Genomic DNA, 19,779 nt, shown 5'->3' with positions numbered 1-19,779 from the left:
GTTAGAAACTATGGGCTACTTATTTATTCTAAGCCCTGTTAGGTGTAAATTCTAGTAACTTGGATTATTTCAAGATTAGCTTTTTTTGTGAATATATTAGCTCTCATTTGATGTGTTATGTTTACATTAAACTTTTTCAAAGAAATGATAATTTAGAACTTTTCAGTCATAAGATAATTTACCTAAATCCCTGTTCATACTAGCTCACCATGCCTTCTCCTATGCCTGAGTACCTGAATGTGCACTACATTGGGGAGTCTGCCTCCAGACTGCTGTTCTTATCAATGCACTGGGCACTTTCGATTCCTTCTTTCCAGGCTCTAGGGTGAGTGTTTTGAAATCTTGAATATAAATGTGATTTTGTAGCACAAATGTACATTAAACAAAACTTTTTATTTTGGGAAGATTTTCATTAAAGGAAAAAACAGTATAACAGCTTTAAGTTGTGTCATTCATATGACAAATCATGGCAGCTAACTAGTATTTTCTCTATTTATGTGGAAGAGAATCCATATTTTGTAGTTTGACTAAGTTAAGCATTTGGATGGAATATGATCAGTAGAATTGATAGACTATGGCTAGCATTTGTCACAGGCCTCATCTTTCATTGGCTCAAAGATAGACTGTAAGACTTCCCTAGGTTCTTGTTTCTCTCTCATCACTACTATTTCAGTGTTCTTCCCAGGCATGTTACTAAAGAGCTGAATTTTGCCTACGGTGGTTATGTTAAAAGTAGAGATAATTGTTTTCCAATCATGTGGTTCAAAAAAAAAAAAAGAAAATGTGAACCCCCATAGTACCACTACAATGACTTAGAGGGTTAGTCTTACCACTCAAGAGTACATCTGAGGTTGGGCATGGTAACTAACGCCTGTAATCCCAGCATTTTGGGAGGTCAGGGCAGGAGGATGGCTTGAGGCCAGGAGTTTAAGACCAGCCTGGGCAACAGAGTGAGTCCCTGTCTCTACAAAAAAAAAAAAAAAAAAAAAAAAGTTTTAATTAGGTGGGCATGGTGATGCACACTAGTAGTTCCAGCTACTCTAGAGGCTAAGGGGGGCCAATCACTTTAGCCCAGAAGTTCGAGGCTGAAGTAAGCCATGATCACATTGCTTACTGCACTCCAGCCTGGAACGGAGCTAGACCCTGTCTCTTAAAAAAGAGTATATCTATATTCTGTTCTGAAGAAATCAGATGAGATAGAAAATGGCCTACTGTAAGAAACTCAAGCTTTACCTAAAGTTTGCCAAATGTATTTAAATTGTTTTAAAATAACTGGTGTGTCTAAAGGCAAAACAATGGAAAAAGTTAAGCCCGTAGTTAGAAAGTTTTTATTCAAAGTTAGAAAGTTTTTATTCAACTCCTAGGACCCTAATTCACCAGTATGATTTTGTAAACAATTCAGTTTCACATCCTGTATACCTGTTCTTCCATTTGCCAAATGGGAATAATAATTGCCCACCTCTTATCCTCTGAGACTGTTTTGAATATAACAAAGAAACATGCGAACATGATTGCAAAAGGCATACAGAGAACTGAATAAAGGCATATTTAACATTATAATTTGGTTTATTAATCAGCATTATACTATGCGTTAAATCATGTGCTCAATTATAGTTACATAGACTAAAAGCCTGATTTAGAATGGTTAACCTTTAAAATGATTGTTAGTCCTTTTTTAACATTCAATTTTCAGAATTTCTCTAGTTTTCTGGGTTTTTTTTTAAGAGATGAGTTCTTCCTCTGTCATTGAGACTGATCTGGAACTCCTGGGCTCAAGCAATCCTCCTATATGGATGCCTCCCATACAGGTGTGCACCACCTCGCCCAACGTCCAGTGTGTTTGTTTGTAGAAAAAAATACAATGTAAATTTGCATATTGGCAATTGATTTTTTTTTTTTATTTAGTTGGGATAGTCTTTTTTCTACTTTGTAATTACTGAAATGATCAATAGTATCAAATATAGTGAGGATACAGAAAACCAAGTACACACTACCGAGGGTGGGGTAATCTGGAGAACAATTAGTCTATTATCTACCAAAATTTTTAAAATAAGTACTTATACTGGAGTGCAGTAGCATGATCTCGGCTCACTGCACTCTCCACCTCTCAGTTTCAAGCAATTCTTATGCCTCAGCCTCCTGAGTAGCTGGGACTACAGGTGTGCACCACCAAGCCCAGCTAATTTTTGTATTTTTAGTAGAGATGGGATTTCCCCATGTTGGCCAGGCAGGTCTCAAACTCCTGGCCTCAAGTGATTTGCTCACTTCAGCCTCCCAAAGTGCTGGTGTTATAGGCGTGAGCCTCTGTGCCTAGCCAGCAATTGACTAATTTTAAAATATTAAGTGTAGTTCAGTCATCTTGTAACTCACATTCATATGTCTAAAAAGTAACCTGGTGATATTTTTCATGATAGGCCATCAGTTATTATAATAAAACAACAAAAGGGAGGAATTTTGGGGAGTGGTTTGAACTCCTTGAATTATTTACACCACCATTGATCTTAAGTACTTCTATTAAATTGAGTATAATTATCCTATGGAAATAGCACAGATGTTGAAGAAACCAAAAATAAGGCCTCAGGAGGTTTCTGTTCATAAAATAAGTCATTTTTATAGTGGTAGCCACATTTTCCTGTGATCTGTATTGAGAATCAGTTTCAATGTAACAACCGCAAGATTCTTTGTAATTAGAATTTGATCTAGCAATCAAGGCCATGATGCAAACTCTCATTTTTTATCCCTGTCTGGATAATTCATAGATCTTATTTATGTGTTTACTTAATCATACGGATAAGGACAAAGTGCTAATGATGGAAAAATTCTATTATATGGAAATAAAAGCTATTCTAATATTCTAAAAGTAGAGACGCATTAGGTTGCTTTTTTTTTTGTTTTTTTTGTTTTTGAGATGGAGGCTCGCTCTGTCCCCCAGGCTGGAGTGCAGTGGTGATCACTGCTCACTGCAAGCTCGGCCTCCCGGGTTCAGGCCATTCTCCTGCCTCAGCCTCCCGAGTAGCTGCGACTACAGGCGCCTGCAACCACGCCCAGCTAATTTTTGTATTTTTAGTAGAGACGGGGTTTCACCGTGTTAGCCGGGCCAATCTCGATCTCCTAACCTCGTGATCCGCCCGCCTGGGCCTCCCAAAGTGCTGGGATTACAGGCGTGAGCCACTGCGCCTGGCCAAGTTTGCATTTTTATCTAAAAATATAAAAGTTGGTGACAAAGTCCTAATTTTACAGAGAGAAACAGATAAGCAACATTAATCATTTTCTGAAATCAAGATTGTTTTGATCACTTTAATTGAAGGGAACAGTAACTTAAATATTTAATTTTACTAAACAGTGCATGGTTAGTACCTTTGTATTTTACAAGGCTTCTGTATTTTACAAAGGTGTTGATTGTCAGTATACAGTTAATACTACTAATATTTTACAAGGCTTCTGTATTTTACAAAGGTATTGATTTTCTGTTTTAAGATTTGTAGTTTCAATTGTTGGTTTTAAGTTCTCCCTGCAAAATTTAGGTTAAGTGGCTATATGAATAGTGGTAGATTCCATTGCGGGGTAGTGGAGAGTACTTGTCATGATTTGCCTGGAGTAAGTATGGCAGCAGTCATCTCTACCTAGATTCTTAAAATATAACCAAAAGCTCCAAACCACCACCATTTACCACAGGAGACTTTATTTATTGAATAATGTAATCAATAGCCTTCCATTAAATGCTAAGCCAGACAGCTGAATCTTTTAAATTACCACTGAAACATAATGCAATGTTTCCTGTAACTTTGTAGTTTTGAAACCTGTAACTTTTTGGGTTCATTTTGACATATCACTGATACTTTTCCCTGAGGACTGGTGCCTTCAGTATTACCAGATATGAGGGGCTCAAAAGTTATATTCCTTTATGAAAATAAATAGTATAAACAATTATATAACCTCTAATTGTGAGTCCTATATACGTATTTTAATGAATATTAACAATATAGGCCAGGCGTGGTGGCTCATGCCTGTAATCTCAGCACTTTGGGAGGCCAAAGCAGGCAGATCACTTGAGGCCAGGAGTTCAAGACCAGCCTCGCCAACATGGCAAAACCCTGTCTCTACTAAAAATTCAAAAATTAGCCAGGCATGGTGGCAGCCCCCTGTAATCCCAGCTACGCGGGAGGCTGAAGCAGGAGAATCACTTGAATCCAGGAGACGGAGGTTGTAGTGAGCTGAGATCATGTCACTGTACTCCAGCCTGGGTGACAGAGTGAGACTCTGCTTCAAAAAAAAAAAAAGTAAACCCACAATATAGTGTAGTAGTTAGAGAAAAATACCTGTACCTATTTGTAAAAGAAATTAACATATTTACTATTTTGCAAGTTAATGCTCTTTTAAAAACTAGAGATGGAGGTCTCACTATGTTGTCCAGGCTGATCTTGAACTCCTTGCCTCAAGCGATTCTCCCAGCTGAGCCTCCCAAAGTACTGGGATTACAGGCATGAGCCATCATATCTGGCCTTTTTTTTTTTTTTTTTTTTTTTAACCTCAACATTTGTGTTGCTTTTTAGATGCCTTAGTGATAACCTTAACTACAGTCTCTACTCAGCTCTTTTTGCTTCTTAAAGGAAAGATGTTTTGAACATAAACTACAATAGTCAGTTATTTTCCTAACAGGAAAAACTGGTAGCAAACATGCCCTTACTGTCCCAAAATATTAACCTTAAATGGAGGAGTCTCTACTGAGAAATTTACTGATTTTAGCATTTTACTTGCTAAATTGTGTAATGAGGTTTAAAGGAGCATAAACGTTCTAATTCTGTTTTTATACATCTGCTGGCTTTTGTGTCTTTGGACCACGTAACCTAAATGAGGCTCAGTGTCTGTAAATTAGGAGCAGAAACACTTGATTATGAACTACATCACATAGGTGAGATAATGAATGTAAATGGATCTAAGCCATTGCCTGCTGCAAAGTAGATAATAAAAGGTCATTCTTCTTCATTCTCTTAAAGACCATCTTTTTAGAGTAGCCTTGCTGTTTTTCTTTCCTAACATAATTGAACTTTTAAAAACATAGCTAGCTTATACCATCAGGGTTTTTGGTTTGGGGTTTGGATAAATGTAAATAGATATCTTTCTGTAGTTGGTTTCTACAGTCCTTTTCACTTTTCTTTTGGAAACACAGTAATCTGGTAGGTTATTTCTCATCTGCCACTTTTGTCTTTTTTCTTTAGTAATAATTTTGGTATTCTTATCCTTTGCACTTATACTCCTTTTTTTCTGAGCTTCTCCAGCAATGCCAGGGTACTTTCTTACTAAAAGATGCATAGCACAAGCCAGCTCTGATTTTTTTCCATTTATTTTTCCTTTTCTGTGTTTACTAGTAAACTACTTTGGTTAGCTATTTCCTCCTTAAAACTTCAGAATCAGAGGTTAAAAGTGAAACTGAGTTTAACTTCCTTCATGTTAGCTTTTAATTTTTTTTAATGTTTAAAGTAATATTGAACTATAGGATTATAAAGTAAAACCTCACTCACCAGAGGTAACTAACCCCACTGTTAACAGTTTGGTGTCCTACTAGAAATTTTCCGTGAGATACTTATTAGACAATTAAATACATACACATATTTACATATCCTATTCTTTGCCTTGCTTTTTACACTCATAAACTTCTTCCTATGTTAGTACATGTAAATTTACCCCATTTGTCCTCATAGCTTCTATTATAGTATTCCATTTTATGTACTTATTCATTCCTTATTAGTAGACATTTGGATTGTTGCCAGTTTTCTTTGTTATTATATCCAGTGCTACAATGTGCATTTTGTGGCATTGTGTATGTATTTTCGCCCACTTTTTTTAGTATAGTCATGTTAGTATAGTGTTGCCCATTTAATGTGCCCACTGGTAAATGTGTTGCCCATTTAATGATGGCTATGTAATCTCAGAAATGCATCATTAGGCAATTTTGTCATTGTGAACATCATAGAGTGTACTTACACAAACCTACTACACATCAAGGCTATATGCTACAACCTAGTGCTCCTAGGCTACAAACCTAGGACAAACCTGTATAGCATGTTACTGTACTGAATACCATAGGCAGTTGTAACACAATAGTAAATATTTGTGTATCTAAACATAGAGAAGTGTCCATAAAAATATGATATTATAATCTTATGGGACCACTATTGTATATGTGGTACATTGTTGACTAAAACGTTGTGCTATGCATGACTGTATTTCTATAACATAGTTTCTTAGAGGTGAAATTGCCGGGTCTAAGAAGGTGTACATTTTAACTTTCGATGGGTACTACCAAACTGTTCTCTGAAAAGATGTTGATCCAGTTTATGCTCACGTCAGCAGTGTATGAGAATGAATACTTATTTCCTCACCTCTTCCCCAATTCTGGATTTTATCCATCTTTAATGAAAATAGTATCCTTTATTTTTATCTCCTTTGATTTTGTTTAAGATTGATATTTTTAAGCATTTTCTATATGAATATTATAAAATACTGGTTTTCTTTGCATTTAAACTTTACTTTCAAATGGTAGGCAGTTTCTTGTGGCCAGTGATCCTTCTTGGATACTGAATGGAAAAGAGATCAGCCTGAAGTTAAAATTTCACATTAATAATTCTCAGAAAAAAAAAACTTGCTGCGACTGAGTTGACAGTATTAGCGTTTGTTTCAAGTATGTTCAATTATTTAATAAAATATAATGTCATAAAGAAGGCTGTGGTTCTTAACGAATGATTTCTGTTAAACATACTGATTATCCTAATTTTAAAGCTTTATTAAGAAGAAAAATATATAAGTACCATTCATTAGGTTGGACATATTTCCTATCAGGATGTTCTTACCAACTTATATCTCTCCAGAGATTTAAGGAAAGAAATCTTATAGTTTCATCATCTTATTTATAATAAAGTCTGTAGGTTTGGTTTAAAGATTGTTTAATTGTAAAAGGGCCTATGTCCACAGCTCTTTTCATCAAAGTTCTCACTTCTGCCTGTTCTGTACTCCCTAAGATCAGAAATCATTTGCAGAATTCTTTCTGTGTACCATGTACTGCATTGGTCTCTGAGATACAGAAATGCACAAGGGAGTCTCTGCCTTCAGTGAGGATACATGTGTGCGTGACACTGAAGGGGGAATGATTAACTGTTGAGAGAGGAATAATGTTCCTTCTAGAAAGTGAACTCTGAGCTGTATTTTAAGGGATCAGTAGGTATTAGCCAGGAAAACAAGGCTACGAAAGGACCTTCCAAGACAATAGGATAGCATTTAGTAATTCACTCAAAAATTTGTATTGAATATCTATTGTATGCTTGTTCTCACCTTAGCACATTTGCCCTTGTTCTCTCTGGGATACTATTCCCCCTAGATCTGATTTTTGTTTTTGTTTGTTTGTTTTAATTCTCTGCCATCTTTCTCCACTCAGATGTTGCCACCTCAGAAATGCCTTCTCTAACCACCTTAGCTGAACCTTCCCATTTTCTAATATACATACTTTATAGTAATGTAGAATTTTTATTACCTAAAATTATGTATAATCATATATGTATATTTATATAAAATATTTGAAATTATATATTTGTTATTTCCCCTCTTTTTCATGAAGGCAGACTTAATCTCTTAATTGCTATTTCTCCAGTAACTGGCATATACTTTCTCAATTTTTTTTTTTTTTTTTTTTTTTTTTTTGAGACAGGGTCTTCCTGTGCCAGATTAGAGGCTGGAGTGCAGTGTCTCTTCACAGATGCAATCATGGTGTGCTACCCCTTCAAACTCCTGGCCTCAAGCAATCCTCCCACCTCAACCCTCCTGAGTAGCTGGGACTACAGGCATGTGCCACAGCACCCAGCTAATTCTCTTTTTTTTTTTTGAGACAGGGTCTCACTCTGTCACCCAAGCTGGAGTGCAGTGGTGTGATCACAGCTCACCGAAGCCTCGACTTCCCCAGGCTTAGGTGATCCTCTCACCTCAGCCTGCGAGTAGCTGAGACTATAGGCGTGCACCTCCACACCCAGCTAATTTTTGGATTTTTTGCAGAGATAGGGTTTCGTCATGTTGCCCAGGCTGGTCTGCAACTCCTGGGCTCAAGTGATGCGTCTGCCTCAGCCTCCCAAAGTGCTGGGATTACAGGCGTGAGCTACTGCACCCAGCCCCAGCTAATTCTTACATTTCACCTCTTAATAACTCTGAGCAAGATAAAGGATGTATAGTGTCTCTGCATTTTGTATCATTAGACAACCTGAGACCTGGGAAGTTTATTTGCCTAATTTCAAATGGATAAATAGGTTTAAGTAGCTGGGACGGCAGGCACATGCCACTATGCTCGGCTAATGTTTTCATTTTTTGTAGAGATGGGGGTCTTTTTTTTTTTTTTTGAGACGGAGTCTCGCTCTGTCACCGAGGCTGGAGTGCAGTGGTGTGATCTCTGCTCACTGCAAGCTCTGCCTCCTGGGTTCACACCATTCTCCTGCCTCAGCCTCCTTATGCTGCTGAGATCACTTACTTAGAAATTCAGGAAAGAACTTTTGACCTTTCTAATCTCTTTTTATTCATAGTAAAATCCTGGGTATCTCATTTATAGGGATACTAATATCTCCTCTGAAACATATTTATACAATGAACCATTTTACTCCTAAAATTGGTTGCTTGCCTACTATAAAATAATTCTAGAGGCTGGGAGCAGTGGCTCACGCCTGTAATCCCAACACTTTGGTAGGCCAAGGCAGGCAGATCACCTGAAATCAGGAGTTCAAGACCAGCCTGGTCAACATGGCAAAACCTTGTCTCTACTGAAAATACAAAAATTAGCTGCATGTGGTGGTGCATGCCTGTAATCCCAGCTACCAGGGAGGCTGAGGCAGGAGAATCGCTTTAACCCAGGAGGTGGAGGTTGCAGTGAGCAGAGATCACGCCATTGCACTCCAGCCTGGGCAACAGAGCAAGACTCTGTCTCAAAACAATAAAATAATTTGAATTGCCCTTTCTTTTAAAAGGTATTTACCTGTATTCAAAGCAAAAGTTTTTTTTTAGTATATGCTTTTGCTTTTAAGAACAATCTTTATTCCATTTGTATTAAATGTGAAGTTAAAGCCCCAACTTTTTTAGTTTGAATATTACTTGCAATTGTTCTTATAAACTGGCTGATTGATGAGCTAGCTACTATTTAAATGTCTAAGCATTCCTCATTTCTCATTTTGTTATCAGCTATACAAAACACAGACTTGCTCAAATCTTTCTAGAGTAATTTTAGTTTAGTAATATGCTGTTTTTAAGTATTTGGACTAGCTGTAAGGTTTATAAAACTTATTTTAATAATATCTGATTTGTGCTTTTATTACTGTTTTTAATAGGCAAGAAAACAGCATATCACTGGTGAAAGCTTACTGGAATGAACTTTTTACTCTTGGTCTTGCCCAGTGCTGGCAAGTGATGAATGTAGCAACTATATTAGCAACATTTGTGAATTGTCTTCACAATAGTCTTCAACAAGGTAAAAAGCACCTTCCTTACCTTTTCCAGGATGTAGGAGGAGGCATGAGTTTTATTAAATGTTATGACTAAAGTTAGATATCTAATAATTATTATATTAGTGTTTTAGGTACCAGTGCTCTTCTTACTTTAGATAATTTTTACAATTTTATAAATTTACTAATCCTCTAAAAATATTTTTTAAATAGATTGCAACAAAATTGAAAACAGTATACTTAAGTCTGGCAGGCTATTTCTGACCAGGCCTTGTGAATTTCTGTGCAACTATCAAAGAATCCAGGGTGAGCTTATGTAGAGGTGGTCAAATATTTTAAAACATATACTACTCAGCAATTTTTAAATGACCTTTCTTTATTATAGCCCTTTGAATCCTAAGATAGGTTGATTTTGTATCAATTCATCAGGGTGTATTCTGTCACCTAAATAGTTCTGAAGAGTCAGGAACAATCCTTTTTAATCTGTTTTTCCTTTCCTAGATGCCAAGGTAATTGCAGCCCTCATTCATTTCACAAGACGAGCAATCGCTGATTTATAAATGCTTAACTATAGAATGGCTTATGACTACCCAAAACAGTGCCCCATCAACAAATGGGGAAATTGCCTTTCGAGCTCAGGAATAATTTATAAATTGGGGACTACCTTTTAGTTCCTTAGCATATTCTATTTCTTATGGTTTTATATAATTTTTAAATCATTTGCTTCCTCCTTATATTTAACAGCAGAGGGGTAATCACCTTAAAATGTCATCAAAAATAGATCTACTAGAAGGCAGCATCACATTCCCATCTTACTTATGGACTGCTACCCCTGGTTCATATCTTATATGCCTGTAATGGTTATAAAGCCTACCTTCAGGAAAGCTATGGTTGACTAATTACTAATGGATGGGTTTTAAACAGTCCCTCTACAATAAATTAAAATCTTTATTGTAAAATTTTATTCTGCTTCAGTTTTTTCTTAACAGTGTTTTTACTAAATATTTGTTTTTATTAATAGTAGTCTTGGTAGTGAAACATGTAGATGGTTTTGCTCATTTTTTCCCAACCAATATAAGCTTAAATAAAATCCTATTACCAAAATTTGAGTCTTACATACTTTTAGTTGTCTAGTGTTTCAGGTGGTTATCTTTACATCCTATCTTCTCAAAGGTATATCTTGAAAGCAAACATTTCAGCCAGGTGGGGTGGTTCACACCTGTAATTCCAGCACTTTGGGAGGCTGAGGTGAGACTGCTTGAGCCTAGGAGTTCAAGACTAGCCTGGACAACATTGTGGTACCCCACCTCTACAGACATTTTTTAAAAATTAGATGGCCATAGTGGCGCATGCCTATATTCATAGTCCCAGCTACTTAGGAATCTGAGGCAGAGGATTACTTGAGCCCAGGAATTTGAGGTTGCAGTGAGCTATGACGGCACCACTACACCCTAGCCTGGATAACAGAGTGAGAACCATTTCTTTAAAAAAAAAAAAAAAAAAAAGGGTGGGGAGGGGGGCGTTGGGCGCGGTAGCTCACGCCTGTAATCCCAGCACTTTGAGATGCCTAGGCGGGTGGATCACGAGGTCAGGAGTTCAAGACCAGCCTGGCAAACATGGTGAAACTCCGTCTCTACTAAAAATACAAAAAAATTAGCCAGGCGTGGTGGCAGGCGCCTGTAATCCCAGCTACTCAGGAGGCTGAGGCAGAGAATTGCTTGAACCCGGGAGGCAGAGGTTGCAGTGAGCCGAGATCGTGCCACTGCACTCCAGCCTGGGCGACAGAGCGAGACTCCATCTCAAAAAAAAAAAAAGGAACCATTATGTTTAGAGTTTTCTTTGTTTGTTTGTTTTTAACAAGCCAATTGCCATAAACATCCAAATCCATTTTTTATATAAAGTTTTTTCCCCAAAAGCAATTACCATGAGAAAATAATTCATTTTTTAAAAGTACTTTTACAACATCAAAAGAATTAAGATGAAATATAAATCTGGCTGGGCACAGTGGTTCACACTTTGGGAGGCTGAGGCAGGCAGATCACTTGAGGTCAGGGGTTCAAGACCAGCCTGGCCAACATGGTGAAACCCCGTCTCTACTAAAATACAAAATTTAGCCATTCATGGTGGTGCTCACCTGTAGTCCCAACTACTTGGGGAGGCTGAGGTGGCAGGATTGCTTGAAACCAGGAGGCAGAGTTGCAGTGAGTTGAGATTGCACCACTGCACTCCAGCCTTGGGCAACCGAGCGAGACCCTGTCTCAAGAAAAATAAATATAAACCTTTCTAAGTTATACAGATTATACTAACCGCTTGTTGTTCTTGAATGAACAATATCTTAAGATGATTAGTTTTAGCTATAATTGCAGAAATACTTAATTTTAAACATTTCTACATTGGTCACTCAAAGCTTGAAATTCATGAGAGGAAGGCCAGGCACAGTGGCTCACGTCTGTAATCCCAACACTTCGGGAGGCATAGGTGGGCTAATCACTTGAGCCCAGGAGTTCAAGACCAGCCTGGGCAACATAGTGAAACCCCATCCTACAAAAAATACAAAAATTAGCTGGGCGCGGTGGCATGTGCCTCTAGTCCCAGCTACTCGGGAGGCTGAGGCAGGAGAACTGCTTGAGTCCAGGAGGCAGAGGTTGCAGTGAGCCAAGATCACCCCACTGCACTGCCACCTGAGCGACAGGAGTAAAACCCTGCCTCAAAAAAAATTTAAGAATTAAAAAATTTTTCAAAATTCTTGAGAGGGAAATATATTGGATGAAAGTAGTTGTTCATTTTAGACAAACACTAGAAGCATTTGTTTATTTTTAATTAAAGATAAAATGTCAACAGAAAGAAGAAAATTATTGATGGAGCACATCTTCAAACTACAGGAGTTTTGTAACAGCATGGTTAAACTCTGCATTGATGGATATGAATATGCCTACCTGAAGGCAATAGTACTCTTCAGTCCAGGTATATAAACATTTACTTTTTATTCAAAACAAAATGTTTCACGATGTGGAGAAATAGAAGCCCTCATATGTTGCAAGTGGGGATGTAAAATGGTGCAGTTGCCTTGGAAGAGTTCAGTAGTTCTTCAAAAGGTTAAACATGGAGTTATCATATGACTCAGCAGCTTCACTCTTGTCAGCCCAAGAGAAATGAAAAATATATATCTATGCAAGAATGTGTATATAAATAGTCATAGCAGCATTATTTATAATAGTCAAAAAATGGAGACAACCCAAATGTCGGTCAACAGATGAACAAATAAATTTAATACATACATATGATGGAATATCATTCAGCCATAAAAGGAAGGAAATTCTAACACATACTACAACACAGATGAACCTTTAAAAGTTCTACTAAATGAAAGAAGCCAGTCATATTGTTTGATTTCATTTATATAAAATATGCAAAATAGGCAAACCGGTATAGACAAAATAGATAAGTGGTTGCCAGGGACTAAGGAGAAGGAAGAAATGGGAAGTGACTGCTAATGGGTAGTGTTTTTTTTGGAGTGACAAAAATGTTCCAAAATTAGATTGTGGTGATAGTTGTACAACTATCAGTATATTCATACTAAAAACTATTGAATTGTATACTTTTTTTTTTTTAGACTGAGTCTCGCTCTGTCGCCCAGGCTGGAGTGTAGTGGTGCAATCTCAGTTCACTGCAACCTCCGCCTCCTGTGTTCAAACGATTCTTCTGCCTCAGCCTCCCCAGTAGCTGGAATTACAGGCATGTACCACCACACCCAGCTCATTTTTGTATTTTTAGTAGAGACGAGTTTCACTATGTTGGCTAGGCTGGTGTTGAACTCCTGACCTAAAGTGATCTACCCACCTCGGCCTCCCAAAGTGCTGGGATTACAGGAGTGAACCACCCGCCTGGCCCGAATTGTATACTTTTTAAATTGGTGAATTTTAAAGATGTTAGACATTTATATGGGTATGAAAAGGGAGGTTGAGAAGTCAGTGAAATAATATGATAGACCTTGGCAGGGCGCAGTAGCTCATGCCTGTAATCCTCACATTTTGGGAGGCCGAGATGGGAGGATTGGTCAGGAGTTTGAGACCAGCCTGGGCAACATAAGGAGACCTCTTCTCTACAAAAATCAAAATAAAAAAAATTAGCTGGATGTGCTGGTGCGCACCTGTAGTTTCAGCTACTTGGGAGGCTTAGGTGGGAGAATCACTTCAGCCTGAGAGTTTGAGGCTGCAGTGAGCTCTAATCACGCCGCTGCATTCTAGCCTGGGTGACAGAGGGAGACCCTGTCTCAAAAATAAATGAAAATGTAAAAAATATTATAGACTTTTATTTCTGTTGTCACATCAACATTTGAATTCTTAGGTGTATTTTTTTAGGCATTACTAAATGGCAGAATGAGATGATTATTGCTATGTTGATGGGCTAGATTTCCAAACATCTTATATGAGTTACCAACAAATTAAAAAAACTGGTTTCTTGTTTTCCTGCCAGTTTACAGTTTTCACAGATGGTAAAATGACGGTAAGCTCTCAGTGATCAATTTCTGAATAAGAGAAATTGACTGTTATCTTAGGTTCTGTATTTTTCATTCTGATATGTTTCTGTTCTTGTGCATCATAATAAAATTATCTGAGGAAACCTGTTTCTTTCTGTCAGTAATACCAGTAAGAACATGAAAGCTTGTACTATTTCTTCTAATGTTTCTTATGAGTTAGTAACGTATGTCTCTATTCTTAGCACAATTTGTCACCTTCATTTTCCCTAGGTGAAAATTGGAAGATCATAGATTTGAAGTTTAAATTCTAATGTAATTTTATTTTACTAAGTATTTTTAGGATTTTCCATTTATTACTTTTTAAAATTTTCATCCATGAGAACAGAGCTTTCCATATTCAACATTTCTTAAGCTATGCATAATTTTTATGAAGTTCTTTTAATATTTCTGTTTTTGTGTAATGTTATAGTGACCATTGAAATGCTTATATAGATTTTTTCATATTTCTGTTATTTTTCTGATAGAGATGATATTTATGGTTTCATAATTTCTTATATACCTTTTTACCTAAAAATAATAGAATTTTTGACTTATAAAAATATGACATAGAATATAATCTGCAAATATTTCACGGATTTAAAATGCCTTTTTTTTTTTTTTGAGACGGAGTCTCGCTCTGTTGCCCAGGCTGGAGTGCAGTGGCACAATCTCAGCTCACCACAACCTCTACCTCCTGGTTTCAAGCGATTCTCCTGCCTCAGCCTCCCAAGTAGCTGGGATTACAGGTGCCTGCCACCACACCCAGCTAATTTTTTGTATTTTTAGTAGAGATGGGGTTTCACCATGTTGGCCAGGCTGGTCTTGAACCCCTGACCTTGTGATCCGCCCACCTCGGCCTCCCAAAGTGCTGGGACTACAGGCGTGAGCCACCACACCTAGCCTTAAAATGTCTTTTTAAGCTGAGTCATTTACCTTTTGCTCCTGTTAAAGGCAAAGTTATCAAATGCCTTCCTACTACTTTTGGAATGGAGAGAAAGCTGTTTATTTTGGTAACACCCACTTATTTTCTATTAGTTGTTAGCATATGTATACGAGATAAAAAATAATTTTAAATATGTAAAATATAGTGCTTGGTATATAGTAGGTGGGCTCAATCAATATTTGTGGAATGAATGAGCCACACTTTTTTTTTTTTTTTTTTAAGACAGAGTTTCACGCTTGTTGCCCAGGCTGGAGTGCAATGGCGCTGTCTCGGCTCACCGCAACCTCCGCCTCCCAGGTTTAAGTGATTCTCCTGCCTCAGCCTCCTGAGTAGCTGGGATTACAGGCATGCGCCACCACGCCTGGCTAATTTTGTATTGTTAGTAGAGACGGGGTTTCTCCATGTTGGTCAGGCTGGTCTTGAACTCCTGACCTCAGATGATTCATCCTCCTCAGCCTCCCAAAGTGCTAGGATTACAGGCGTGAGCCACCACGCCCAGCCTGAGCCACACATTTTATGATGCAGCTTCTGTTTTGACTATTCTTTCTGTCTCTTCATATCCACTCTGTCTTAAATGAACGTTCAGAGCTAGGGTACCAATGTTTTCTTTAATGTTTCAGATCATCCAGGCCTAGAAAACATGGAACAGATAGAGAAATTTCAGGAAAAGGCTTATGTGGAATTCCAAGATTATATAACCAAAACATATCCAGATGACACCTACAGGTATCTAGAGTTAAATTCTATATAATTAAAATAATTGAAAAACCTTTTGTGGATCTGTTATCTCATTATTTCTACTCTCAGAATAATTAAATGTTTTAGGCAACCTTAACTTTGAAATACTAATGCTATAAAAAGCAGTATTGCATTGTTGCAAGTACGTTACATAAAATATTTCATCCAGTTCTTACATTTTATATAAGAGGAGACTTCAGCACAGAGAGGTTAACTTTGCTCAAGGTCACACAGTAAATGATAGCACCTGACCGTGAACCCAGGTAGTCTGACTCTAAAATCCAAACTCTTTTTCTTTGGATAAAATAATGAATTTTGTTAGTAAAAGGAGGATAAAAAATAATCAAGAGACCAGCCCGGACAACATGGTGAAACCCTGTTTCTACAAAAAAATACAAAAATTAGCCCGGCGTGGTGGCGCATGCCTGAAGTCTCAGCTACTCAGGAATCTGAGGTGAGACTGCAATGAGGTGTGATCATACTGTTACACTCCAGTCTGGTTGACAGAGCGAGACCCTGTCTAAAAAATAATAATTAAAAAATAAAATACCATTAGATTGTTTTATAATTAATTTTGAAACATGGTTTATGAAATTCCCTCCAAGCTATTTCTCGCCAATATTCTTTGAGAAAAATTCTTTTTTTATAAGAGCCACTTTCTTTAAAGAGGGACATTATAGCCGAGGGGTTAATCACCTGGTTATAGAGCCAGAGTACCTGGATTTGAATTCTGACTCCTGCACTTGCTAGCTTCATAACCTTGGGCATGTTTCCTCACCTATAAATGGAGATAATAATAATACCCACTTTTTACAATTATTTTAAGAATTAAATCAGTTAATATATGTACAGTGCTTAGGACTGTGCCTATCATATAGTAAGGGCTATATAAGTGTGTTTGCTTATAATAAATAAAACATTTTATTAGTTTAGCATACTTCAAACTAGTAAAATAACTTTTTTACATATATTAAATAATGTAGATTTATAAGCCAGTCTCATCTCAAATATCAGCCTTAACTTTATCTAACTCGTTTTCCTATTCTGCTTTCTACCAGTTCTGTAAAAGCTGAGTAGTTTGATGTGGATGCTGAGTAATTTGAGGAGTAGAGCACACAGCTCCAGGAAGATAATCCTGGGGGCTGCTGGTTTAATTTGGTCTGAGGTGTTAGAGTGCAAGGCCTTAGCACAGAAGGATAAACCCACCACAGTCTTTTTGGAAAGGTGGTTTTGTTATGGTTGTTTTTCAGCATCTTTAAGTTTTAAAAGTTACTCTATGCCTCATTATACAGATAAATACAGTATTTAAATTTTTTTCCTTTGTGACTGCAACTTTCTCAGTTTTTTACTTTGTTGGTTACTTAAAAATAATACATTATCCTTGGATAGTAGTTTTCAACTTACAAGGCACTTTGACACAAGGTAGGGTCTTACCCTAAGAAACCTCACTACCTGGCACAGAAATTGGCAGGGATCATTTCATTCATCCTCACAACAGCACTGTGAGAGACAGTAAGTGGCAAGCACACATTTATATAAGTAGTGGGCAGTTCAATCAAGATTTGAACCCAGCGGTCTTGATTCCACATTCTGTGCTTTTCCCAGTAATAGCAACTATTGCCTACTTCCAGTAGTTTTTTGCAGAGCAAAACCAAGAAAATGTCTTATGTCCTGATAACACAAAACATTGCGATTTTTAAAACCTGAAATGAGGTGCTAAACCATTCTTTTTCTTTTCTTTTTTTTTTTTTTGAGACAGAATATTGGTCTGTCACCCAGGCTGAAGTGCAGTGGCATGATCTCGGCTCACTGCAACCTCCACCTCCTAGGTTAAATCAATTCTCATGATTCTCTTGCCTCAGCCTCCCAAGTGGTTGGGGTTATAGGCACGTGCCACCATGCCTGGCTAATTATTTTTTGTATTTTTAGTAGAGACAAGGTTTCACCATGTTGGCCAGGCTGGTCATGCCCAGCTGATTTTATTTTATTTTATTATCATTATTTTTTTAGTAGAGATGAGGTTTCACCATGTTGGCCAGGCTGGTCTCGAACTCCTGACCTCAAGTGATCTGCCCACCTCAGCCTCCTAGAGGTGAGCCACTGGCACCCAGCCGCCATTCTTAAATGTATAACTTGGCCCGGCACAATGGCTCACGCTTGTAATATCAGTACTTTGGGAAGCCAAGGCAGGAGGATTGCTTGAGCCCAAGAGTGTGAGACCAGCCTAGGCAACATAGTGAGACCCTGTCTCTACAAAAAAAAAAAAAAAAAAAACAAACAGCCAGGTATAGTGGCACACTCCTGTAGCCACAGCTACTTGGGAGGCTGAGGCGGGAAGGATCACTTGAGTCCAAGGAATTGAGGCTGCAGTGAGCTTACACCACTGCGCTCCAGTTTGGGCAGCAGAGCGAAGCCCTCTCTCAAAAAAAAAAATTGTGTAACTTGATGCATGGTTTATCAGTTCCATGGTCCTTACAGCCAAGTGGAGGCAGTACAGTGTAGCACTAAGAGCAGGGCTTTCCCCTGTGGAGTCTGTCAGACTGCATTCATACCCAGGTAATTGCCATATGTTCTAAGGCTTGAGAATACTAAAGTTTTGATTTTAACTTTTGAAAATGCTATCTTTATTAAATTAGGCCACATGCAGAAATTACTCATATTTTTCTACTAAATTTCTTTCTGGTTTACAACCTTGTTCCTCTCCCTTTTTTCTTTCTTTTTTTAGGTTATCCAGACTACTACTCAGATTGCCAGCTTTAAGACTGATGAATGCTACCATCACTGAAGAATTGTTTTTCAAAGGTCTCATTGGCAACATACGAATTGACAGTGTTATCCCACATATTTTGAAAATGGAGCCTGCAGATTATAACTCTCAAATAATTGGTCACGGCATTTGAAAGCTGCGACTGCAGTGCTGTCAACTTAACTGTTCTTTCCCAGAACACAAGACACCAAATTGAACTCATTGCTTTTGGGGCATCTGGAAATTTTTACTTTAAAAAGTAACCAGAATCTAAGGTATTTTTATTTTAGCTTCTTTAAGAATTTTTGAAGTGACTGGGCAGGCAGCAGAAATTAAATGAATTTTTCTTCCTGATTCCTTTAAATGAATATGAAACACTACAAATTTATTCTTGGTGAAGATGATACCTGAAGCTGTCACCTCTTGATTATCTAAACTAAGCGCTCATTCTATTTTATAAAACAAATAAATTAGTCTCTTTTTTCTGAATTGTGTTCTAGTCATATTTAACTTCATTATGAACTAGTAAAAATACTTAATGGTCATCCCTAAGGAGGAGTTAGTTCCTTGCATTTTACTCTGCCATAATAATTTTTGTTTAATTACCATATCAAAATAAGATTATTTTATGCTTACTGGTATAATGACAGTATTACAACTATAGGAAATAATTGAATATATATTTTTTGTCTTCTGTAAATATCATGGTGTCCCTTAGCATATACCACTCTCATTGCTGGCAGTGAGACAGGCCATTCATGATCTTAAGAGTTGACATTTTTAATGTATATTATCAGTTACAAGCACTTTATATAGCAGAAAATTGTTTTTGAGAATAAGCTAGTGTTGATATTTTAATATTTTTAGCTTACTGCTCGTGTTTTTTGTTTTCGTTTTCATTTATAGTGGTAGGTTTCACTGTGTTGCCCAGACTGGTCTCAAACTCCTGGGCTCAAGTGATCCTGCCTCAGCCTCCCAAAGTACTGGGATTACAGGCACGTGCCACCATGCCTGGCCTACTGCTGTCTTTGAAAGTAATAGAGACTAGCCAGGTGTGGTGGCTCATGCCTAAAATCCCAGCACTTTGGGAGGTCGAGGCAGGCAGATTGCTTGAGCTCAGGAGTTCGAGACCAGCCTGGGCAATATAGCAAGACCTCATCTCTGTAAAAAGAAAGTAATAAAGACTAATTGAGCCCAAAATGTTTCACTATTTCAAAAAAGATATTTAAATTGTTGCTCTTTCATTCCATAAAAAGGATCTGATCTCTCTCCCACTTTTCTGACCTGAGTTAGAGCTTCCCAAACCTGTCATGTATGGGTTTTAGCCAATTTCTTTTAGATCACTTAAAAAACTCACCCAATT

The 19,779-nt window shown here is 37.5% G+C and overlaps 1 protein-coding gene across 5 annotated transcripts in view; it reads left to right on the top strand.

The window, feature by feature from the left end:
• NR2C1 (nuclear receptor subfamily 2 group C member 1) overlaps positions 1-18,905 on the top strand; it is a 45,784-nt gene extending 26,879 nt beyond the window's left edge. Inside the window, exons 9-13 of one of the 5 annotated variants that reach the window (XM_054445401.2) lie at positions 204-325; positions 9,357-9,496; positions 12,312-12,434; positions 15,553-15,658; positions 18,396-18,905. In XM_054445401.2, coding sequence (XP_054301376.1) covers positions 204-325; positions 9,357-9,496; positions 12,312-12,434; positions 15,553-15,658; positions 18,396-18,570 — 666 coding nt within the window. In that variant the 3' untranslated portion in view covers positions 18,571-18,905. Of the gene's footprint in view, positions 1-203; positions 326-9,356; positions 9,497-9,971; positions 10,046-12,296; positions 12,435-15,552; positions 15,659-18,395 lie in introns of those variants that run through there. The other 4 variants (XM_054445399.2, XM_054445402.2, XM_054445403.2 and 1 more) reach the window with 4 other exon arrangements.
• The last annotated feature ends 874 nt before the right edge of the window (positions 18,906-19,779 follow it).

The sequence above is a fragment of the Pongo pygmaeus genome, chromosome 10 (assembly GCF_028885625.2).
Source record: "Pongo pygmaeus isolate AG05252 chromosome 10, NHGRI_mPonPyg2-v2.0_pri, whole genome shotgun sequence".
NCBI lineage: Eukaryota > Metazoa > Chordata > Mammalia > Primates > Hominidae > Pongo > Pongo pygmaeus.
This window is presented reverse-complemented; position numbering and strand designations above follow the sequence as displayed.